This window comes from Aotus nancymaae, unplaced genomic scaffold (assembly GCF_030222135.1).
Source record: "Aotus nancymaae isolate 86718 unplaced genomic scaffold, 86718_ANA_hifiasm-v0.15.2.pri h1tg000036l, whole genome shotgun sequence".
Classification (NCBI taxonomy): domain Eukaryota; kingdom Metazoa; phylum Chordata; class Mammalia; order Primates; family Aotidae; genus Aotus; species Aotus nancymaae.
The window spans coordinates 3,806,876-3,833,214 of NW_026988450.1; the positions used below are offsets into that span (position 1 = coordinate 3,806,876).

Below are 26,339 nucleotides of genomic sequence, written 5' to 3' on the forward strand. Positions count from 1 at the left end.
TATATAAGGAGACCAAACCTACAATTCATTGGCAATCCTGGGAGAAAATGAAGAAAAGCAAACAACTGGGAAAACATATTTGAGAATATAGACCACAAAAATTTCCCCAATATTGCTAGAGACATCAGCATGCAAATTCAAGAAACTCAGAGAATCCCTGTGAGATATTAATACTAGATGCCCCAAGACACACAGTCATCAGATTTTGTGAAGTCAACATGGAAAAAAACAAAAACAAAAACAAAACCTTAAAGGAATCTCAGCAGAAACCTTGTAAGCCAGAAGAAATTGGGGACCTATTGTCGACATGCTTAAAGAAAAGAAATTTCATCCAAGAATTTCATATCCAGCCAGACTAAACTTTCTAAGTGAAGGATAAACACAATTCTTCCCAGACAAGCAAATGCTAAGGGAATTGGTTACCACTAGAACAGCCTTATAAGAGAAACTTAAGGGAGTTCTAAACATGGAAACAAAAGAATGATGCCTACGACCACCAAGATATATTTAAGTATATATCCCATAGATAAACCCAATAAAGCAACTACACAATCAAGCCTACCAGACAACCAGCTAAACAACAAGATCAAAACATCACATATCAATATTAATCTTGACTTTAAATAGTCTAAATGGCCCATTTAAAAGGCACAGAGCTGCACACTGGATTTTTTAAAAGACCCAATCTTTTGCTGTCTTCAACAGACTCATCTCACATGTAATGACACTCAAAGGCTCAAAGTGAAAGGATGGAGAAAGATTTCTTATGCAATTGGAAAACAAAAAAGGGAAGAAGGTTGCTATTCTTATATAAGATAAACCAGACTTTAAATCATAAATTATAAAAAATAAAAGGACAAATAAGGGCATTACATAATGATAATGAGTTCATCAAGAAGACAAAGAAATTCTGAACTTAAATTCGACACTTGCTCAACTGGACTTGATAGATAGCTATAGAACACTTTATCCAATAATAACAAAATATACATTCTTCTCATCTGTACATGGAAGATGACCACATACTTAGCCATAAAGTAAGTCTCAATAAATGCAAAAACATCAAAATCATGCCAACGGTACTCTCGGACCACAGTGTAATAAAAATAATAATGAATACCAAGAATATCTCTCAAAAAATGAAAATTAAACAACTTACCCCTGAATGACTTTTAGATAAACTACAAAATTAAAACAAAAATCAAAAAATTATTTGAAATTCATGAAAATAGGGGTGCAACATACCAAAATCTCTGATGCAGCAAAAGCAACGTTAAGAGGAGAGTTTATAAAGCTAAATGCCTGTATGAATAAGTTAGGAAAGATCTCAGATTAACAGCCTAGAGAAACTAAAAAAACACTAGAACAAACTAACCCCAAAGAGAAGCAAAAGAAAAAAATATAACTGACTGAGCACAGTAGCTCAGGCCTGTAACCCCAGCACTTTGGGAGACTGAGGCAAGAGGACTTTTTGAGTCCAGGAATCTGAGATCAGTCTAGGCAACTTAGCAAGACCTTATATCTACAAAAAGTGAAAATATTACTGGGTGTGCTGGCATGCACCTGTAGTCTCAGCTACTCTGGAGGCTGAGTGGAATGATCGCTTGAGCCTGGGCGGTCAAGGCTGCAGTAAGCCATGATTGCACCAGTGTAATCTAGCCTTGGTGACACAGTGAGATGCCATCTCTATTTTGTTTCAAATCAATTTCTAAAAATGAAATAACTAAAATCAGAGCAGAACTACATGAAACTGAGACACAAAATCTATACAAAAAATCAACGAAACCAAAAGTTGGTTATTTGAAAAGATAAGATTGATAGAACATTAGCTAGATTAACAAAGAAAAAAAGAGATGATCCCAATAAGCACAATAAGAAATGACAAAGATGATGCTACAACAGTTCCCACAGAAATATGTATACGTCTATGCACACAAGGTAAAAATGTCTAGAGGAAATGGATAATTCCCATAAGCATACAACCTCCCAAATTAAACCGGGAAGAAACTAAAACCCTGAACAGATAAATAATGAGTTCTGACACATTGACACAGGGAAGGAAACATCACACACCAGGGCCTGTGGGGGGCGGGGGACTAGAGGAGGAATAGCATTAGGAGAAATACCTAAGGTAGACAATGGGTTGATGGGTGCAGCAAGCCACCATAGTGCGTGTACACCTGTGTAACAAACCTGCACGTTCTGCACATATATTCCAGAACTTGAAGTATAAATAATAATGAGTTCTGAAATTGCATAGGTAATAAAAATCCTTCCAATCAAAAAAGGCTTGGACTACACGGATTCACAGCCAAATTTTTCCTGACGCACAAAGAAGAGCTTGTGCCAATTCTACTGAAACTATTCAAAAAAATCAAGGAAGAAGGACTTCTCCTGAGCTCATTCTATGAAGTGAACATCATCCTGATACTAAAATCTAGCAGAGACACGACAAAAAAAGGAAACCATGTGCCAGTATCCCTGATAAACATAAATCCAAAAATCCTCAACAAAATGCTAGCAAACTGAACCCAGCAGTACATCAAAAGGTTAATTTACCATGACCAAGTAGGCTTTATTCCTGAGATACAATATTGGTCCAACATCTGTAAATCAATGCACCTCATTCACCACATAAACAGAATTTTTAAAAATTATATGATCATCTCAGTAGATGTGGAGAAAGCTTTCGATAAAGTTCAACATTCCTTCATGATTTAAAAAAAATCCTCAACAAACTAGGCATCAAAGGAACATACCTCAAAACAATAAGAGCTATCAATTACAAACCCACAGCTGGTACCATACTGAATGGGCAAAAGCTGGAAGCATTCCCCTTGACAACCAGAACAAGACAAGGATGTCCGCTTTCACCACTCCCATTCAACCTAATACTGGAAGTCCTAGCCAGAGCAATCAGGTAAGAGAAAGAAACAAATCACATCCAAATAGGAGAAGAAAAAGTCAAACTATCTCTATTTGCTGATGATATTCTATACCATGAAAACCCCAAACACTTCACCAAAACCTCCTAGAATTGATGAAGAACTTCAGTAAATTTTCAGGATACAAAATCAATGTACAAAAAATTGTATCATTTATGTACACCAATAATGTTCAAGCTGAAAGCCACATCAAATATGTAATCTCGCTTACAATAGCCACAAAAAGAAAAAAGACCTAGGAATATATCTCACCAGGTAAGTGAAATATTGCATAAGGAGAACTGTAAAACATTGCTGAAAGAAACCACAGATGACACCAATAAATAAAAAAGCGTTTCATGCTCATAAGTTGGAAGAATCAGTATTGTTCAAATAGCCATACTGCCCAAGGCATTTACAAATTAGATGCTATTCCTAGCAAACCACCAATGTCATTTTTCACAGATTTAGAAAAAAACTACACTAAAATTCATATGAAACAGAAAAAGAGCCTGAGTAGCCAAAGCAATCCTAAGCAAAAAGAACAAAGCTGGAAACATCACATTATCCAACATCAAAGTATTCTACAAGGCTACACTAAGGAAAACATGATGCTGGTACAAAACCAGAAACATAGGCAAACAGAACATAATAGAGAACCCAGAAATAAAACTACACCTCTACAGCCATCTGATATTCAACAAAGTCAACAGAAATAAGCAATGGAAAAAGGACTCCCTATTCAAAAATTGGGGCTGGGATAGCTGGCTATACATATGCAGAAAAATAAAACGAGACACCTATATATCACCATATACAAAAATCAACTCAGACTGTATTAAAGACTTAAATATAAGACCTCAAACTGTAAAAATCTTAGAAGAAAACCTAAGAATTACCCTTTTCAACATCAGTCTTGGCAAAGAATTTATGGCTAAGTCCTCAAAGCAATTGCAACGAAAACAAAAATTGGCAAGTGAGACCTAATTAAACTAAAGAGCTTCTGTGCGGCAAGATAAACTATCAACAGAGTAAACAGACACTTACAGTCTGGGAGAAAGTATTCACAAACTATGCATCTGACAAAAGCCTAAGACCCAGAGTCTAAAGGAACTTAAACAGATCAACAAACAAAACACAAATAAGCTGACAAAGTACAAGAAAAGACACTTCTCACAGAAAGGCATACGGACGGCCTACAAACTTATGAAGAAAATGCTCATCAGCACTAATCATCAGAGAAGTGCAAGTCAAAACCACAAGATACCATCTAGCACTTATCAGAATGGCTTTCATTAAAAAATCAAAAATAACAGGTCTTGTTGGGGCTGCAGAGAAAAGCTAATGCTTCCACACTGTTTGAAATGTAGATTAGTTCAGTCACGGTGGAGAGCAGTTTGGAGATTTCTCAAAGAAGTAAAAGTTGAGCTGTCATCCATCACAGCAACCCCATTACTGGATACCCAAAGGAAAATAAATCCTTCTACTAAAAAGACACTATTCACAATAGTAAAAACATAGAACCAACGGAGGTTCCCGTCAGTAATGAACAGAATAAAGAAAATGTGCTACATGCACACCTTGGAATACTATGCGGCCATAAAAAAGGAAGGAATCGTGTTCTTTGCAACAACCTGAATGCAGTTGAAGGCCATTATCCTAAGTGAACTAATGCAGGAACAACAAAACAAATACTGCGTGTTCTTATTTGTAAGTGGGAACTAAACATTGGGTACACATGGACATAAAGATGGAACACTAGACACTAGGGAATACATAATGAAGAGGTGGGGAGAGAGAGAAGGATTGAAAAACAACCTGTCAGTTACTGTGCCCACTTCTTGGGTGACGGTTCAGTTGTATTCCAAACCTCAGCCTCATGCAATACCTTTGTAACAAACCTGCACTTGTGCCCCCAGAATCTACAATAAAAGTTGAAAAAGAAATAGAAAAGTATGGTTGGGTTTTAAGTCTCTTTTCATCGAGTCGTCGTCTTGCTCAACATCTTCCAATGGTTCTCAAAGTTTATAAACTGAAAGCCAGAGTGACTAGCTTTGCCAACATTATGCAATCTCTTTCTATTTCTCCTCAAGGTAAAACCTTAATTCTCACAAATGTGCTCTACACACTTTCCTGAAACTAACCTTCATTTATTTTCGTTCTGAGCTTTTGATTATTCTTTCCTCAACCTGGAAGGTATCTCTCATCTTTGAATCTATTCAGTTATTTAAAAATTACTTATTAAGTCCTGGCAATCATTTCATTTTCCTACTGAGGAGTATAAAGGATCTCTAAAATTACCTTGACAAATCATCACTAATCATCAGAGAAATGCAAATCTAAACCACAGTAAGATACCATCTAGCACTCATCAAAATGGCTTTCATTAAAAAGTCAAAAAATAACGGGTCTTGTTGGGGCTGCAGGGAAAAGTTAATGTTTTCTAAAATGTGTTTAAATTATAATAAAAGAAAAGGGTTTTTATGAAATTGATTCTGGGCTATGAGTATAGATTTTGTGTTTTTTCACGTGATCAATGTTGATAAGTGTTCTATAGTTGCTTGAAAAGATAGTATGGTTTAGCTTTGTATGTAGCACATATCGTCAGTGTTCTAAGCTGTGTTTAGAATTTGCTACTAATTTTTGTTACTAATCTTTCTGGAAAAGCAGTATTAAATAACATTAGGAGAAATATCTAATGCAGGTGACAGGGGGATGGATGCAGCAAACTACCATAGCATGTGTATATCTATGTAACAATCTTGCAAGATCTGCACATGTCCCCAAGAGCCTAAAGTAAAATTAAAAAAAATAAATTCTCGCTATAATTGGATTTATGTCAATCGATCCCTATAATTTTCTCAATCTTGTTTTATTCTTCAGCAGCTATTTTGTTAGGTATATAAAGGTTCATGAATTTTAAATTCAGGTAAATTGCATTTTTTATTGTTAAGTAGGCTCTAATGATACGCGATTACACTATAATATTCTTACATCATCCTTATCTTGATCAGTGTAACTTTGTCGATACATTTGTATATCTATCGACCTTCCACCTCTCAGTGTCATAATTTTTCAGATATACCTATTGTAAATAGCACATAGCTGGATTTTAAAATTCAATATTATGCCTTTCAATAGACTATTGTTTTCACTAATGTATTTAAATTTATTTCTGATGAGCTATTTTATGTTTTCTCTTTCCCAAGCCTTTTCTCTGCCTTTTAAATCTATCCCTGCTTCCCTTTTGTTGGACTGATCCAGTTTTCTTTATCTACTTTTTTCTTCTCCTAGTATGGAAAGATCTTTCTATTTGTTAGCATTTCATCTTAATTGTTAACATGCACTCTTGACTTAACAGAATTCATAGTATCATTCTCCACCTCAAAACTGTGGCAGGTAAAATAATTTAACTACATTCTCTCTCCTTATAATTCTTCTAATAATATTGTCTAACATTCTACTTTTCACCTATTTTAAAGTTGTTCAATTCTTAATTTAATAACCTAAGTTTGTTCATATTTATCAACATGTTTAAAACTTTCTTTGTTCACCTCTGCATTTTGCAAATCACATCTTTCTTATTGGATCAAATTCCTACTTATTGAAACACATCTATTTGTAGTTCTTTCAGCAAATATTCCTGAGTAAAGCTCTATTCTTTGCCTAAAAAATGTTTTTATTTTACCTTGTTAGATAATTTAGCTGGACACAAAATTGAAGGAAATTGGTTATTTTTCCATAACACTCTAAATATATTTCATTATCTTCTGTCTGATGTAAAATTTACTGCAAGTGTAATTGCTATACATTTGAACGTAATCTGTGAATTACTTGGGAATGAAAGATTTTATCTCTGACTTTCAATGTTGTTATCACAATAAAAAGTTTAGATTTATTTTTTAAATCCTATTTTGGAATCAATATAATTCTCATTCTGAAATTTCGTGACTTTTTAAAATTTCTGGACAATTCTATTGTTACCTTTTCAAATGTTGCCCTTAGCTCATTCTTTCCTACCTGTCTTTCTGTAACTCCTACTGGATAGACACTAGACCTTTGCATTGTAGTCTCCATGTCTCTTAACCACACTTAAATCTGGTTATTCTCAAAAACCTACCTTCTAATCCTCTAATTCTACCTCTGATTGTGTCTAGTCAGTTTTTAATCCACTCCCCTAAAATCCTAAATCCAGGTCCTCTCCAGGGGAGCAGAAAAAGATTAAGATATTGAAGGAACACACGGGTAGCTTCTGAGTTGGGGTAATTTTTCTTTCATGTTGAACAGATGTTTGTTTCAAATTACTTGCTACACCACACTTTATGCTCCATGCACTTTCAGGACATATATTATCTCTCTATGAAAAATACTATACAGTAAATAATCAGTAAGTTAAGAGTTCCTTATGTTAAATATGTTAAACATTTCTTACTATAAACTCTTCCCTTTCATCTTTAATTTTTTGATATAAAATGATTGACATTTTAACAGACATTTTACCCATACTTCTTTTATTCTATTCTTTCTTTTTAGATCTTTTTGTTTTTCTTTCAAATACATCTTAGCGTCTTTAGTCACTGTATTTGAAACTTTCATAAGTTAAGACAGGCAATGTGACTTTTTACTTGTTTCTTTCTACATACTAGTCAGTACCTTTGTAACCTTGAACACATCATTTTAAAATTTAAATTGTAAGAAGGCAGAAAAAGCAGTTTTAAGACATTACAAGCAGTGATTTCTCTTTCTCAAGCACATTTGAGCAACCTCAAGATGGAAATAAATTGAACACTTCTTTCAATTGAAGTCTTTCTCCTGGGCTAGATTCCAGATTTAACAGTATTCACAATTGCCTTCTATACAAGCTATTTTTAACCTACACTTACTAGACTTTTTGCAAGAATTTAAAACACATGGCTGAGCTTCTGGCTACAATTATAAATCCAAATTATATAGAAAAAGCAAAAAAAAAAAAAAACTATAATGTTTTAGAGTATTTTATACAGACAAGCAAAAAAATCAGAGTTGATTATACATGTGACAAAAAAACTCAGTGAAGTTTGTGCAAGAATGGAAGGGATACATGAAAGTCATGCTAATTATCAGTAATATAACTAATGATAATATAATTGTCCAACTGCTATCATTGAATTGTATTAGGTATATAGTGCATTTTACATTTCTATTTTATGTTAACTACCAGTTCAGTTTTAAAACAGATATATAGACCAATGGAACAGAACAGAGGACTCAGAAATAATGCCACACATCTACAACCATCTGATCTCTGACAAAAACAAGCAAGGGGGAAAGGATGCCCTACTTCATAAATGGTGTTGGGAAAACAGGTTAGCCATATGCCGAAAACTGAAACTGGACTCCTTTCTTACACTTTATACAAAAACTAACTTGAGATGGATTAATGACTTAAACTTAAGACCTAAAACCATAGAAACCCTAGAAGAAAACCTAGGTAATACCATTCAGGACATAGGCACGGGCAAAGACTTCATGACTAAAACACCAAAAGCAATGACAATAAAAGCCAAAAATGACAAATGGGATCTCATTGAACCAAAGAGCTTCTCCACAGCAAAAGACACTATCATCAGTGTGAACAGGCAACCCACAGAATGGGAGAAAAATTTTGCAAGCTATCCATCTGACAAAGAGCTAATACCCAGAATCTACAAGGAACTTAAACAAATTTACAAGAAAAAAACAAACAATCCCATCAAAAAGTGGGTGAAAGATATGAACAGACACTTGGCAAAAGAAGACACTTATGCACCCAACAAACATATGAAAAAGAGCTCATCATCACTGGTCATTAGAGAAATGCAAATCAAAACCACAATGAGATACCATCTCAAGCAAGTAAGAATGGTGATCACATTTAACTTTTTAAAAGACTGTTAATACTACTTAATTTTATACTCACAGGTTTTTGGACTCGATTACAGCAATCATGTGAGTGAATCTCCAAGACACTGAATTATCACACACATTGGTTTTATGTTTTATCAAACAGTACCCTGAGCATAAAATAAATGATTAGCCTTTTAAATAATTTTGCATGTCATTTATTGACAGTTTACTTAAATAATCCATACTGATTTACCATAGGAAAGTTGCAATGTCAACTATGAAGTATCAGTTTAAATTGGAAATAACTTAGTGAGGCCATATCAAATTATATTCAACTTTAAAACAAACTAGTTTGTTATTAATTCCAACGTTTCATTCTAGAAATAATACAGAATGAGTTTAGTCAGTTTCAGAAACACTGATGTCTGAAAATGTGTAAGTTTTAAAGAAAAGGACTTTAGATAGCTTGAGCAAGTCAAAAGATGACAGTTAAAAGGCATTTGATCTTTAAGAAACTCTGATAATTTTAGTAATTCCTTCTCTAGGTAAAGGAGTTGAATTGAGTTTAAAATATTACTGAAATCAGAAGGAGAATCACAACGCATGTCCATGCTCAGTATTTACTTGTTATGTATCCAAATAATCTCAGGTTTGGGGTTTCCTTCTGCCCGGCAGGTGAAATAGACAGTATTTCCTGATGGCACCTCCACATCCTGGGGCTCAAAAGTAATTCGGGGGCTCTCTGAAACAAAATAATTATTATCATGTTTTTCAAAGATGCAAAAGTATGGCCTTCTAAGATGCCAAGAAAGAGATATAGACAATTTAAATTTATGTCTACATTAAGATTTTACACATCAAGCTGCATTTACCCAGTAATACATGTACCAGGTTAAACATTAGGCATGTATTTGACTTAAACTTTAGAAGTTTGAAAGATTGACTACACAAAGGAATCTCCATTGAAGTAAGTTAAGTCCGTTTTTCTGTGCTTTTATTTCCAGGAGCTCAATACAACCATATTTATGGAAGGAGTTTGATTTTATGGGTCAATTTTTCAAACCACGTACTTAAATTGAGCTTGCAATTTTGCAGGCACTGTTTCTATACAATTAGCCATCTAAGCACCCAACCACCCACTTTACACAATTTACGAGGAGTGATATGTCTAGACCGCAAACCTGGTTGAGCAAAATTATTGTCTATATAAATGAATTATTCCATCTTCAATAATAATGGAGTGATAAAACATAAAAACACAAATTATTTTAAGAAGAAGATGGAGTGATTGATTTTGTAATGAATCAGGTAATATTAACGAACTTAAATTATAAAGAACAATGTACAAAAGGGACTTTTAATTTTCCATTGTTTCACCTAATTATTTTTAAACCTTTCTAAATAACAAAACTCTTCCTTTTATAAGTGCATTATTTGAACTTTCCTGTCATTAACCATGACTATTATGTCTGTGGAACATTCTGTAGATGTTTAGTAATCTTGCCTACTTCATTAAAAGTCCATATAATTAATATCTTGGCCTTTTTCTTTTTAGAAAAATGATTTTATCCATTTGTATATTTTTTTAAATAATTCAACATCAGCTATGTGCCAGACAAAGCACTAGGAGTAGTGATGAAACAGTGATTAAAATAGACAAGGTCTCTGTACCCAGGTGTTTACAGTTTCATTGGAGCAATTGAAAATAAACATACACACACACACACACAAATACATATTAATATATGTGACAAATGCTTAGATGGAAAATAAACAATGTTTTGATAGATTATTAAAAAGGGATCTGATTCTGTATGGAAGAATAGGTAGGCCAGTGAAAAGGGGGTTTAAATGAAGGCTTTCCCCGTAATTCATATTTAAGAAGAGGACCATTAAAAGAATTGGAATCAGAATATTGTAGGCAGGAAAGACAGCATGTAAAAAGTCCTTGGGTTGAAGAAAGGCTTGTGAACTTCCAAGAATGAAGCACACTGAGGAGGCTACAACACTGAGAAGAGAAAAGAGTAAGTGATTGAGGAGTGGAGTGTAGCCAGGAAAGACCGTATACAATGTGTCAACCACATTAAGAACTTTGTACTTTTGTTTAAGGTAGGAACCTATATAAGGGTTGTGGGTGAAAACATGATGTAATAAGACGTGTTTTTAAACAATTTTCCCAAACATAAAGGAGCAAGAAAAACAAAAGCTGGGATATCAGTTAAGATGGAAAGCAATCCAGCAAAACTTGACTGTGGTTTGAACTAGAAGCAGTAAAGATGAGAGTTATGGATAAGCTTGAGGATTTTTTGGCAGTAAAGACCAAGTCCACTTTTTCCTCAATTTGAGTAGAAATGAATTATATTGATATGATTTTTAATTACCTGCTTAGAGAAATTCAAAAAATGGCTTTCCAATGAGAGAGTGGAAAGCAAATTTCAGCTATAATTACAACAATCATGTGAATGAATCTCCAAGACACTGAATTATCACACAACACACACACACACACACACACACACACAAAGGTATTCACTTATTTCTATTTAAACCTATATATAATAATAGAGATATATTCTTATATTCATATGAAAAACTTTACGTTAAAATCAAATAACACTGTAAGCAGCCATAATAAATTATTTAGGTAAAGCCTATTGCTTTAGTAAGGTTGTCAGAATATGACCATATGCTTATTAAACCCAAGGTTTGCATTGTTTAAAAATTTGCAGAGAAATGGTAAAAGCGATGTTAATTCTTTTAGTCATATTCATGGTCCCATTATACATTTAAAAACTCAATTACTGGGTTCGTCGAAAGGCTTTCTCAGCAACTACTATTAGCAATATTTGATTTAAAGTTGAAAACCCTAAATTATTGATTATGAATAGTGGAGATTTAATTATTGATTAGGAATAAGTGGAGATTTTAATGTTGGACACCACTTCTGGTGACCTTGTTGAAAATCGGCTTTCTCAATATTCCTCCTCCGAAATTATGGAAATTAGATTAAATGTTCCTCAAAGACTCTCTCAGCTCTTACAGTTTATGTTGATAAAAACTTCTTTAAATAAAAATCCATCGGATGGAAAGGAAATTGGCCATACTTTTATCACATTCCTAACAAACACTTCCAGATAACACACTCTTCTAAAATGCAATATTGTATAATAAACCTTTACAGAAAGAGAGTAAATGAGAGACATTTCTATCTTATGTACACATCAAAATTTACATACGGCAATTGAACTCCTCTACTGTTACTGAAGCAACTGCTCGCCCATGGAGTCTCCTGGGATATTCACAGGTAGCCGCAGCCTGGGTGTGCCCGCGTTGGGCATAGCCTTGTAAAAGCTCCCCCAGCCACATCAGATCACAGTCACAAACCAGGGTGTTGGAATCCAGACGCCTAGGCATGCAGGCAAGAAGCACAACTGTTAAAAGGGACTATTCATTTCTATGATGAACCTTTTGAGTAGTAACATTTAATTTCTTCAGATTTATCTTGTCTGTTACATTTTTGACTCTAGGATTTCTACTAACCAATAAACAGATTTTAATAATCACTTACCTCATTGCACAGAGTAGACACATTTTCGTATTAACAATGTTTTTGAGAAGCCACTTTAATACTGGAAAAGCAGTTTCCCCTTCATGTGCACTATGTCTATTATAAATAAATAATTGTGAGATAAAATGAATCCTTATTTGTTTCGGAGAAATGTAGAATTAAAACTGTAAGTATGGCCAGGTGCACTGACTCACGCCTTTAACTCAAGCACTTTGGAAGGCCTAGGCAGAAGGATGACTCCAGGCCAGCAGTTTGTGACCAGCCTGGAAATCCTAGCAAGGCTCCATCTCCACAGATAAAAAATTTCTTTCATTTCTTTATAGTTTTAATTTTATTCAAGATTCCGAGGGTACATGTGCAAGTTTGGTACCTGGGTATACTGCGTGATGCTGAAGGCTTTCCCCGTAATTCATATTTATCCCATCACCAATGTACTGAACATAGCACTCAGTAGTCTTTCAGCCCTCACCCCCTGCCCTCCCTTCCACCTGGTACTAGTAGTCCCCAGCGTCTGTTGTTGTCATTTTTATAACTATAAGTACCCAGTGTTTAGCTCCCACTTATAAGTGGGAACATGTGGTGTTTGGTTTACTGTTCCTTCACTAACTCAGGACAATGGCCTTTAGTTGTATCCATGGTGGGCAAAGGACATGATTTCATTCTCTTTTATGGCTGTGTCTACAGTTTTTTTTAATTGGCCAGGCATGGTGGCACCTGTCTGTAGTCCCAGTCACTTGGGAAGCTGAGATGGGAGAATCACTCAAGCCCAGGAGTTGGAGGCTGCAGTGAGCTATCAAGGCACCAGTGCACTACAGCCTCTCCCAAAAACAAAAACAAACACAAAAGCTCTAAGTACTGAAATGTCACAGTTGGGTTTGTTGATGTGTTACAAAATAGGGAAGCTGTGATGTAGTGGTGGCGGTGGTATTTCAATATTTTTGGATTACTCAAAAAAAGTAGTAGAAGCTTTGCTGCCCAAAGGAGGCTTATAAATGTGATGTGTGATCCACGCACCTCCCCCAGGAGGCTGGCTTTTCCTTTTGTAAACTCCTCGGCATCAATACGGATAGGCATGTGTTCTCTGTGTCTCCATTTGCCTTACAGGACAGGAGCCAAGCTTTCTTCTTGTATTATGCTCAAACTCCCAGTTAGAAGGTCCCTCTCTGGAATTGTCACTTGCAGACTGTGATAGAAAGTGGTGGCTCTTTTCATTTCTTTATGGTATTTCCCAATCTAGGCCCACAAGTTACTCATTTTTGCCAAGCGTTACTATACTTCACTAATTCTGTCTAGTATATTGTTCCTCATGAAATAAAATAGATTGCCAAAGAGATTTATGGTATATACCTCCATTCTTGCCAAAAGATGTGTAGCAAAAAGGTACAAAAATGATTAATACTTTTCTTCATTTCTCCCAATGGGTTAAAAAGGGAGCTTTTGCTAAGTGGAATCCATAAGTCTGTCTATGGTGGCAGTCAGGTCACACTCTATGCAAGAAAGTCCAGCAATGAAAGGGTAATGTGAACATATTTATGATTGGTGTTAGATTGCTTATACCTGATTATAAGAAGTAGCATCCTATGCGACTGGAGGAGAATACAAAATGCCATAATTTTAATAACTTTTAATGAAAATTGTTCACGCACAAAAAGTCCTTACAAACACAGGAAAACAAACACACAAACACAAATTAAATCTTAAGATATCAATTTGCAAGTAAAAAAAATCACCTAGCTGTGTTAATTTAGAAATTTGCATCAGTATCACGTTACTGGAACAGGCAAACCTGAAAATAAAGAAATTGTGCTATTCCCTAGATTTACAAATTAAAGCACTTCTTAAAATGTACACATTTTAATAAATTTAAGAAAAACTCATTATCTGACAGTTTCATAAAATGTTTTGCAGATACCCAATTCATAAGATTAATTTTCATAACTGTATCTAAATTTTATTGTATTACCCTGAAAATCATAGCTATATTTAGTAGCTTTAAATTGCTAAATAAAGGGGGAAAAAGGCACTTACTGAAAAGTTAGTTAATCATATAGATATGATTTGGTTCATGTTTCCAACAAGACTTCACACTAATGTGAGAAAAGAAAGCCATGGCTAAAGCAGGGAATTCTGTCAGCCTCGTCCGGAGTGAGGTATAAGTCGTAAAAGTCAACTAGTCCGAGTTCAGGGGAGCCCTGTTGGTTCCGTTGGCCCTGGCTGTTCCTTGTCACTGATTGATTTGTTATACCAGCTATGTAGCTATGAAACATCTATTTCAGCAGTATTACGTTCAAAGTTCACTTGTATATTTTTAGTTTAATTTCTGGTAATTTTATTAAAATTATTTTTCAATTTCTGGTAAATTTATTAAAAATGAATGGACAGTTGTTAAATATAAAGGAGTAAGTTCACGCTTCAGCATCACCGTGATGTACCTCTAAGTTGAACGTAAACAAGGATGTGAGTACACATCTCCGGGGAGCATCCCGAGCATGGCCGCCTCACTGTGCAATTGCCCCATTTCCCAGAGGTCATCACTGCTTACTCATCGCCCTCCTTCACTCCGTCCACGGTCATACCTTCCCTTATGCATCCTCATGCTGTGTGTTTTGATAAAAACTGAGCACCTGATTTCATTTCTAATTATTATTTTCAACCTAAGATATTCATCCATACTGGAGATGCAAAACACTGAAGAAAATAACGGAAGGATACAGATTTTCACCTTTTATGTTTGGAAAATAATCTAGTAGTAGAATTATACTTTTATGGGATAATCTGAGGAATCTTTAGAAATAATTTTCAAATTTATCATAAGAAAACGTCTTCAAAATGCTGCCTCTAATTTAGAGCCACGCAGATTGAAAACTAGGAAGTGATAGAGTAAATCAATAAGAAACGTGGTTCTTATGAGTCGTTATTAGACTATATTAAATATTAAATACACTATGTTTAAAATCATTATCATTTTACTGTTCTCCATTTCGAAAGTGCTCTTACATCAAATATCATATCAAGTATAATAAATAAACGCCCCTCTGATGGTATTCAGTCAAGAATCACAGCACTAAAATAGTTACTCACTTGGATATATTCTGTGCTCAGTGAAAAATTCCAAAGGAAAAAAGGGGTGCCAGGTAAGTTAATCTTTTCTATTTGAAAACAGAGAAACACATCACTTGTACTTACACAATCCCTTTTGCTTAAAGATCCAAAAGTACTTTTAAAAGGGCAGTTTATTGATTTTTACAGTCCACTTGTGAGAAGTGTGGTTAGTTAGAAAGGCTATGGTACAGACGGAGAGCTCAGCATCAGGTGGCCTTCAAAGTGCCACGCCTGGAGTCAAGGGCAGAATTCTCACTGGTTTCTCCACCCTCACATACTATCAGTGAATGAACACTACTCAGTTGAAAACCTTTATTGTTGAAGGTGAATTTATTTAATAGTAGGTGTAGCCCTCTATCACTCTGCCATGTTCTGTTGTTCTCATCTAAATTGTAGCCTGAATAGGACACAAGTTGAGGATTTGGAATAAACAGGTGCCCAGTTTCCACACTATCTTGGACCCATTGGGATTTCATGGACCCTGAGCAATTTGCTCAAGTCATCTGTATGTCAGTTTCCCATAAAATAAATTCATAAAATAAAGATACTTCATCAACGTAACAAACTAAAACAATCATCTTAAAATATTTGGAATAAGCACAGTGCATGCATGTATGGCGCATACCAGCATGTCGCTGTAAGGAGGGCTCTCTCAGCCTCTTTATTGGCATTTTTTTGTCATATGTGTGTTCCAGCAATAGAGTGAATGCTGTTTCAGTAACTGTAAAAGACTGGAACAAAAAAGCAGCTACTAAGATTTAATAGGAAAAAATAATAAAAAGAGATTGGAAAAAATAATAAAAAGAGATTAGAAAAAATGTAAGGGCTTTGGCACTTCAAGACTTTCTCTGAGTCATAGAAGGCCAGAATGACCCAGATAGAAATTTATGTAGACAAGAAACACTGCATGGGAATTATAATTGCAAATATACAAAGACAGTGACTCTAACCATAACTGACGTAACAAATCCAAAAAAAAAGAGGGAGAGGGAAAGTGGACAAGTAGATTTCTCCTGCCACCAACATGGAGCATCCTATCACCCTGTTTAAAAAATGTCCTGGCATTTTGCATTTCTCACATAGGATTGATAAACAAGAACAAATGGATGTGTTTTTCCAAATAGCTGGTGCAGCCACTTCTGACAAGTAAGGACACTTCGGCAAAAAGCAGAGTCCTCGTGGAAGGAACTGGAAGATATTAACTTCAATGAAATGACTCGGAAACAGAAAGTCAAATATCTCATGTTTTCACTTACAAGTGAGAGTTAAATAATGCATGCACGAGGACATAGAGTGTAAAATAATAGACACTGGAGACTCGAAAAAGTGGGAGGGTGGAGTAGGGGTGAGGGATGAGACATTACCTAATGCGTGCAGTGTACATTATTAGGGTGATGGTTACGCTGAAAGCCCAGACTTCACCACTATGCTATGTATCCATGTAACACATCTGCACTTGTACCCTTTTATAGATAGATAGAGAGAGAGAGAGAGAGAGAGAGAGAGACTGAGAGAGAGACAGATATGGTCATCAACTAAGACTTCTGAGGGTTTGAATACAATCGAAGAACATCAAGAAGACTGGGAAGCAGCATTATGTGTGCCTGACATGAAAATTACCAAGAAAGCAGGAAATAAGGACTTGAAGAAAAGGATTAGGAGTGGATTATTCTGTCTAGCATATTGTTCCTCATGAAATAAAATAGATTGCCAAAGATATGTATGGTATACACCTCCATTATAAATGTCTCTTTGATTATTCATGATTCATTAAAGTCAAAGATTGTGAGCATTATTTCCAGGCACCAATTAGGCCTGGATTTATTTTCCTCAGGGCTCAGATTTTTACTTAATCATAGCATTCTCTTGCTCATGGACCTGTGTCTAGGAACACAATGTTAGAAAAGCAGCCACCACAAAAGTGGCCTCTGTATTGGGCTCTTCTTACACTGCTGTAAAGAAATACCTAAGACTGGGTAATTTATAAGAAAAGAGATTCAATTGGCTCATGGTTCTGTAGGCTGTACAGGAAGTATAGTGCCAGTGTTAGCTCCAGAGGAGGCATCGGGAAGCTTTTACTCATGGAGGAACAGAAGCAGGCACTTCACATGGCAAAAGCAGGAGAAAGGGTTGAGGGTGCCACACTTTACAATGACAATTGTCGAGTTTAAAATGAGGAAACTGAGACCAGCACAAGAAGATCCAATGCGAATTTATTCAGCTCCCGGGCGAGGTTTTGCGGTTTGACAGGAGGGGCTGGAGAAGTTGCACAGACTTTTTTTAGACGTGGGGTTTTATAGGGAGTGGAGGCATTTGATTGGCTGTGGGAGAGTAGGGTGTGGGTGGGGCAAGCTTGCTATTGGCAAGTAGGCAGGGTTTAAATGCTATTGGGTAGATTTACAAGACTTGACTGCTATTGGGTAGATTTACAAGACTTCTTTTGCATTTTGGCGGGGTTCTGTAACGGCTGGCTAGGTGCCGAGTGCAGAGCCTAGTGTCAAGTGCAGAAGTGGGCATGGAGTAATGACGTGGTTTCTAGGCGGGGATGAGGCACGTCCGGGCTCCCGGAGAGGGAGGGGGTGTGGGCATGTCTGAGCTCCCGGGGCAGGGGGATGTGTCCAAGCTCCTGGCGAGGCGACCGACCTTACACAGATCTCAAGACAACACACTCAATATTGGGAGGACAGCACCAAGCCATGAAGGATCTGCCTTCATGAACCTCACATCCTGCCCCACCTCTGACACTGGGAATTACAATTCAACATGAGATTTAGAGGGGACAACGTCCAAACTATATCAGCCTCTCATATGGTTTGGCCGTGTTCCCACCCAAATCTCACCTTGAATTGTAAAAATCCCTACATGTCAAGGGTGGGGCCAGGCGAAGATAACTGAATAACAGTTTCCCCCATACTATTCTCATGGTAGTGAATAAATCTCCTCAGATCTGATGGTTTTATAAATGGGAGTTCCCTGCACAGGCTCTCTTGCCTGCCGCCATGTAAGACATTCCTTTGCTCTCTCTTCATCTTCTGCCATGATTGTGAGGCCTCTCCAGCCATGAGGAACTGTGAGTCCATTAAACGTTTTTTCTTTATAAGTTACCCAGTCATGGGTATGTCTTAATTAGCAGTGTGAGAAGTGACTAATACATCCTCCACGGTAGGTGATGGATACACCTGTGTGAGTTTCCCACCATGTGCTCTCTGACCGCCATCTGGGAAGCAGGCATCTGATCTTTTCCAATAACCAGAACTTATACCTGGGCTTGGGGTTGAGGATTAGTGCGGGGGGTGGGTAACCACAAAATAAAAACATCAACAGTGCAGAAGGCTACACACAGATGGGAGTGAGGAGACAGCTGGAACAAAGGAGGGTGGAGATACAGGCAGAAAAAAAAATGAGGGACCATTGGCCCACAAACCAGAGCAGGGAAGCCATGGAGAACAGAGACCATGTGAGCATGGGGATTTGGTTTTGTTTTGCTTAATGTAGGAGGAAACACGTAGGAAGACAGCTCCGTACAACAAGGGAAACTGAAGCCTGGCCAGAGTCGTCAGACTTTTTTGAAATATTTCACATCTCTTTTCTCATAAAAAAGTTAAAGGAAAAGGAACTCATGGGAGTCTTTAGATTTAAGCAGCAAGGATATTACAGAGAACTGAGGAAAACTTCTATTTTTAATACTCCTTTTGAATGCCACTTCTAAGAGAATACATGAAAGACCAGTAGACTCTCTGGGTTCTCTATCGCTCTGCAGTTAACAAACCATTTTCTCCCTAACATGCAAGCATTGCAATGTCTTTCACAGCAAAAGCAGGAGAAGGCAACCAACCATTGTTTGGAATTTATTTTAGAGAAAATTATAAGGTTTCTATGCTTATGTACTTGCTTTCACTTACAATCTTTTTAAGGAATCCAGATTAGAAAAGCTCCCAGCCGGGATTTTAGATAATTTGTTGTTATGCAAGAATCTGAAAAACAAAAGATAAACTTTAATCACCATACAATAATAATGAGTTTGACAAACAAAACCTTTCTTTTCACCTAACTGTGAATCCAATATGTTTTTTGAAATATTTCAGTGAGAAAGGGCAAACAGAAGTCAGAGTGTCATTTATACAACCATCTGTTTTAAAGATTTACATATCTGTATCTACCACTATATGGGTATTTTTTCATCTGTGTACTTTTGATTTTTTTTAGTTTGCTTAGTTAGAGATGACAAATGCTAAAGAGAAATCCATAAAAATAAATATTTAAGTATGAAGAAATCAAACTAATAAACAACGTACTCATTATCAGCACGCAGTGTATACATACATCAAATCAGCATGTTGTACACCTTGAATGCATGCAATTTTTATTTGTGAACTAAATATTTTAAATTTAAAAATAATGGCACAGGCCAGGCACCGTGGCTCATGCCTGTAATCTCAGAACTTTGGGAGGCCAAGGAGGGTGGATCACTTGAGGTCAGCAGTTCAAGACCAGCCTGGCCAACATGGTGAAACCCTGTCTACTCAAAATACAATGATTAGCTAGGCATGGTGGTGGGTGCCTGTAATCCCAGCTATTCCAGAAGCTAAGGCATGAGAATCGCTTGAACCTGGGAGGCAGAGGTTGCAATGAGCCGAGCTCGCACCCTTCCACTCCAGCCTGGGCGACAGAGCAAGACTCCAAGAAAGAAAAAGAAAAGGCACAATAATTTTTGACAACAGACGCCTGTAGATGAAGAGCAGTAACTGATGTGATCCTGCACATGTGGGATCACGTGGAAATGTGCCAACTCTGCCTGTCGCTTACTGGCCAGCACAGTTTTGCTGATCAAGAATCCCATTGGGTGCTGCTGTGGCCGCTGCTCAGCCAGCCATTTCTACGTGTCTGGGGCAGGATCACAGAGAGGAGCACGTGCAAGGCCCCGCCCCCTGGGAGATGATGGACGGTGGCGACAGGAGGAGAAGATCCAGGCCGCAGTGCTTCCCCCACTCCCTCCACCCGAGCAGTCCTGCACTGGCTTTGGCTCCCTCCATGCTGCCTCGGCTATAGCCATTTCCCTCGTTATGACCAGAGAAATTATGACCAAGAAAAGCACCAGCCAGGGACTGTCTAGTCACCAGAACCACTGAATACATAGTCAGCAAAGAGCCCATGTGTGAAGAGAGAAAACACAATGATCTCTGCAATATAGAGGAAAGATGCAGGCATTTTTCTTAAGACTCAAAGATATAAGCATAAATAATCAATTTATATCTTAAAATGAACAATTAGCTACATCCGACCTCTTTATGTGCTCTACATCATGACTAGTATCTCTGTCACAAAATTAAATAAAATCATGTGGCCATATTTTCTTATCAGCATTTTGGCTTTATTTTAACTATATTAAGTGTGAAGATCAGGGGGAGTTAGCTGGGGCCAAACTATATCTACCGTTTTGGGAACCTGAATTTCATCGATGCACATCTGAGAAGACAAAAAATTTTCCTGCTGCTTCCTATTTTGATTCTCTGTGCTTATCTTTACCTGCCCCATCCAATTCACCAACCTCAGAAGCAGTGCCTAGAGAAGAAACGAAGTGAAGATGGGTATTGACAAAGAATCTCTTCTTTATGTATTTTATTGCACTTTAGGTTCTGGGGTACATGTGCAGAACATGCAGGATTGTTGCATGGGTACATACATGGCAATGTGGTTCGCTGCCTCCATCCCCTGATCTTAACCAAACTCTCCTCAGGTTCTCCTGAGCTCTTTTCCAGCTAGGCCTGACTTTTAGATTTCCTTGTCCATCTCTACATTGTCCAATTTTAGCAAGAACCCTGCTAAGTAAAAGTTTAACCAGCACCTCCCACCCTTGACATCTGAAATTCCTCATCCCCATCATTTCCCAGGTGATTGACCATCACCAAGAATCCCGCTTAAATAGATTCGGCCTTAGTTCCTCTTTCCCCTCATGTTTCCTCTGAGCAATTTTCCATCCACTGAATCCACCCTGCTCCTGGGCTGTCAGCTCCCACTTGCTCATGGCATCCCACGAGTTTTGAAGTTATTAAGCATTGTGACGCTAAAGGTTGACCAATCCATGTGTCTTGCCCCACGGCTACATGCACAGGGCTGGCTCCATGCTCACACAGGTTAGAGCAGAAAAGGAGTGGTACAACGCACTTTCCTACCTCATTTCCTATTCGTGATCAAATGCCTCCAGCACAAAGCAAACAAAAGTAAGCCGCGTGATTTTCTGCATTGCAACCGCTACACTTCCGTAGGCAAATAAGGTTGCACTAACTGCGTAAGAAAGTGGCTGAATGGCTCTTCTTAGCCTTTAATTTTACTGATCCACTTTGTCTATTAATTAAGGACATCCTTTTTTGAACATAAATTCTTAATTCAAATGTTTTTTAGGGAAAACGAATGTCTGGTTAAGGTTAGCCTTGTAATTCTGCATTTTCTTTCTTTTCACAAAAACATAGCGTATCATCTGCTAGATACAATAAATTTATTAACATAAGGTATTAGAAAAACTGAAGTAGCAGAGTATCTTCATCTGATAAAAGCCAAAACAGAAGGATATCCAAGTGTCCCTGTGGTTCGCCATTATTTATTTAATAAGCCTTCATTGAAATGCAACATTCATCTGAAAAAGTGCAGACATCATGATAGGCAGCACAATGCCTTGCCCGAAAGTGAACACAGCTGTGTGATTGCCACCCAGGAAAAACAAAAACACAAAACATTGCCAGGCCTGCAGAGGTTCCTCCTGCAGTTTCCAATGGCCTCTCTTTCACCAAAGGTAAGCAACATTTGACTTCTCAATACCACATATTATTTCTGCTATCTCTTTTTAAGTTTATTTCGAGGATAAAATAGAACTATGCAATTTCCAGCATTTAGATGATTTTTCTCAGAATGTTTCTGAGATTCATCCATGTTGCAGTTACGGTATTCCATACATCAGCTTATTTCTCTACTCTCGTTATCGGAGATTTGAATAGTTCTCAGTGTGGAGCTACCGGAAATAATCTTGCTGCAAATACAAGAACACATCCTCTGGTGCATACATGTGTGAATTTCTGCTGTGTACATACCTGAAAGTGGAACTGCTAGATCATAGGGGATGTGTATGTTCAACTGTACTAAATTCTGCTGTAAGCATTTTTTTTTTTTTTTGAAATGGAGTCTCACTCTGTAACCCAGGCTGGAGTGGAGTGGTGTGATCGCAGTTCACTGCAATATCTGCCTCCCAGGTTCAAGCGATTCTCGTGCCTCACCCTCCTGAGTAGCTGAGATTACAGGTGCGTGCCAACATGCCCAGATACTTTTTCGTATTTTTAGTAGAGACTGGGTTTCACCATGTTGGCCAGGCTGTTATCGAACTCTTGACCTCAGGTGATCCGCCCACCTCAGCCTCCCAAAGTGCTGGGATTACAGGCGTGAGCCACTGCGCCCAGACTCTGATGCAAGTTTTTTAAATGGCTTTACCTCATTTGTGAAGTGCTTCTTCCTCTCCTTTGCCCTATTTTTAAATTGGATAATTCACTTTTTCTCCATTAATCTCAAACTATAGAAAGCTTTATATTAACTCTGTTTTACAGTGCCAAGGTACAAGCTGTGCCTCCAAAGCTTACAGCAAAGTGGCCTGATCTCCACGGCCGTCAGATGGGTTGTATAAATGGAAAATGTAAAGCAGAAGCAAAGACATCTAAAGGGTCAACACTTACAGTCGCTCTAATTTCAGAAGGTCTCCAAAGGTCTCTGGCTCTAGCGTTTCTAGTTGGTTGAAATGAATATACCTGGAAGGTACAAAATCAAGTTGGTTATTTTTTGTGCTGCTGAGTAAAATAAAATGTTTGAAGAATTAGCAATTGCTTCAGTTGAAATTGTGAATTTCACTGTCCCCAACCACTATATATCACAAATGAAAATCAGAAACGCTGAGATATTTTGTCTCTTCTGTTCTTCACAGTCCTGGGTCTAAAAACCCGACGTTTCAAAGGGAACCCAAAGCCCACCCAGAAAGGGTCATGATGCCCCCTTTCCCAGGGAGCCTCTCGAGTGGATGCTTTCTGGTTGTTGAAATCACTCTTCTACTCATTAAAATGTTTAAAATAAATGAAGTTGGAGTAATAATCAAGACTACAACCATAATAAGATAGATTACAAGTGACCATACGCTTATTTACATTTCAGAACAGGGAGACATTCCTATCTGAAGGAGTCAAAGGATGGCATATTTGATGTAATATGATCATCATGCTTGAAATGAATTAATTTTAATGCCGGGGGATGGATGAGAAGCAATGTGTCTTGTTTTAATCCTTTTGGAATTAGACTTTTTCAGACCTAGGTATCCCCTCTGTGCAACTGATCCAAAAGATATTTCCAAAACTTCCATTTCAGAAAGGTTTCTCTTGAAGCAGAGCAACTTAAGACAGAAAGGCTTGCATTTTCTTCAGAAATCCTGTGATGAAATGGAGAAGCATGCTTTCGAAGCAGACAGCTGAGAAGACCTTTGCAAAGCAAATCTTCCCAATAAACAGCAGGAGCCATGGGGAGGGCACTCCTCTTAGAAAATGTAATGCTCGCCACTCTAACTGGCATGAGGTGGTATCTCAATGTGGTTTTGATTTGCATTTCTCTAATGGCCAGTGATGATGAGCTTTTTTTCATATGTTTGTTGGCTGCATAAATGTCTTCTTTTGAGAACTGTCTGTTCATATCATTTGTCCACTTTTTGATGGGGTTGTTTGTTTTTTCTTTGGAGAAATAGGAATGCTTTTACACTGTTGGTGGGAGTGCAAATCAGTTCAACCATTGTGGAAGACAGTGTGGTGATTCCTCGAGGATCTAGAACTAGAAATACCATTTGACCCAGCAATCTCATTACTGGGTATATGCCAAAAGAATTATAAATCATTCTATTATAAACACACATGCACACGCACGTTTATTGTGGCACTGTTCACAATAGCAAAGACTTGGAACAACCCAAATGTCCAGCAATGATAGACTGAATAAAGAAAATGTGGCACATATACACCATGGAATACTATGCAGCCATAAAAAAGGATGAGTTCATGTCCTTTGCAGGGACATGGATAAAGCTGGAAACCATCATTCTCAGCGAACTGACACAAGAACAGAAAAACAAACACCGCATGTTCTCACTCATAAGTGGTGTCGAACAATGAGAACACATGGACACAGGGAGGGGAGCATCACACACTGGGGCCTGTTGTGGAGCGGGGAGTTAGGGGAGGGATAGCATTAGGAGAAACACCTAGTGTAGACGATGGGGTGATGGATGTGCAGACCACCATGGCACGTGTATACGTATGTAACAAGCCTGCACATTCTGCACATGGACCCCAGAACTTAAAGTATAATTAAAAAATTAATTCAAATAAAAAGAAAATTTAAATGTATTCTTGCACCTGACTTCTGAACTCAGCCTTTTCAAATAATCTCAGTGAAACCAACAGTGATACACAGCAGTCTACAGTAAACTGCTGAAGAAAGCACTGCCCATACAAAATTACCATGAAAAGTAAGGAAAAGAGGGTATCGTAAGTTCACGTGGGAAAACACAATGAATGGCACTTGACTTTGCCAATGCGAAGCTCTCTGACTTGAAGTAAGGGCAGGCAAGGAAAAGGACAGCTTTACAGCCCATGTTTGTATAAAATGCATTTATTTAATCACAATTAGAAATATTTTTGAAAGAAGAAAAGAAAAATGATTAAGAAAAATATTTTTACTTCATTCCTAGGCTTCCCTCTTATAAATCGTGATTATAGGAAGAGCACTTCAGACACCTAATGAAAGCATATAATCACAACAGAGTGAACACCATGTCGCTGGAAAGGTATGGTTGTTTCAGACTGCCTTAGATTGCTTCCAGAGTCACTGCTATGCTGTCCCACTCTCTGAAATTCAGCTCCCGGGCCCGTATCCCATGCATTCCTTCCAGGGGTTCTATTCATTTTAAAAGTTACAGTGGTGATGTTGTATAAGACCCAACAATAACTGCCTTAGTGTTAACATGAAACAACTTTACCCTGGTTGCCTTGAATTATACACACACTCACTAACACAGCCTCATGCATACACACACTCTCACCCTCACACGCACTTTCACACACACTCTCACATCGACACACAGACACACACACATGCTCACACTCACACTCACATACTCTCACCCTCACACACACTTTCACACACACTCACACTCTCACAGACACACACAGACACACACACATGCTCACACTCACACTCACTCACATACTCAGACATAACCACACTTACACTAACACACACTCTTGGACACTCATGCACACTCACATTTTTTCACATATTCTCTCACGTACACTAACACACACTGTCACACTCACATACACATCTACACACACACCTAATCTCACACAGTGTCACACTCACACTAACGCTGTCTCACGTACACTACCACACTTTCACACACTGACACATGGATTCACATATATGCTCACATATGCTAACAGTCACACACACACATATACTCACTCCCACGCACTCACACACCGTCCCCTACAAAATCATTACCTGCATCATTGGTCTAGCAAGTTAAAACTGAGGTAGGGGCTGGGAGAGTGAAAGCAGATATGGGGAAGGACTGTTGGGGGAGACTGGTTGCTGGAAGGAGGGAAGAAAGAGAAGTCTCTGTGACTGCAGTGAAGAAAGAGTTGGAAAGAGGTCAGTTACAAGATTTCTCTTCCCAAGTGAAATGTACCGCATTGTTGGATTCCAGTCTCTGTATACTGGGTAGGCCCAGCATGTGGAGTACACATGGACGTTTTATGATAACTAGGACTAAGTGCTGATGAGGGCTTCAAACCTAGCATGAA

General features: G+C 37.6%; 1 protein-coding gene across 1 annotated transcript in view; it reads right to left on the bottom strand.

The window, feature by feature from the left end:
* Positions 1-26,339, bottom strand: part of PXDNL (peroxidasin like) — a 420,144-nt gene that overhangs the window by 127,828 nt on the left and 265,977 nt on the right. The window contains exons 5-8 of the mRNA XM_021672892.2: positions 23,178-23,249; positions 19,362-19,433; positions 12,026-12,195; positions 9,414-9,531 (exon numbers count right to left, since the gene is read on the bottom strand). Coding sequence (XP_021528567.2) covers positions 9,414-9,531; positions 12,026-12,195; positions 19,362-19,433; positions 23,178-23,249 — 432 coding nt within the window. The remainder of the gene's footprint in view (positions 1-9,413; positions 9,532-12,025; positions 12,196-19,361; positions 19,434-23,177; positions 23,250-26,339) is intronic.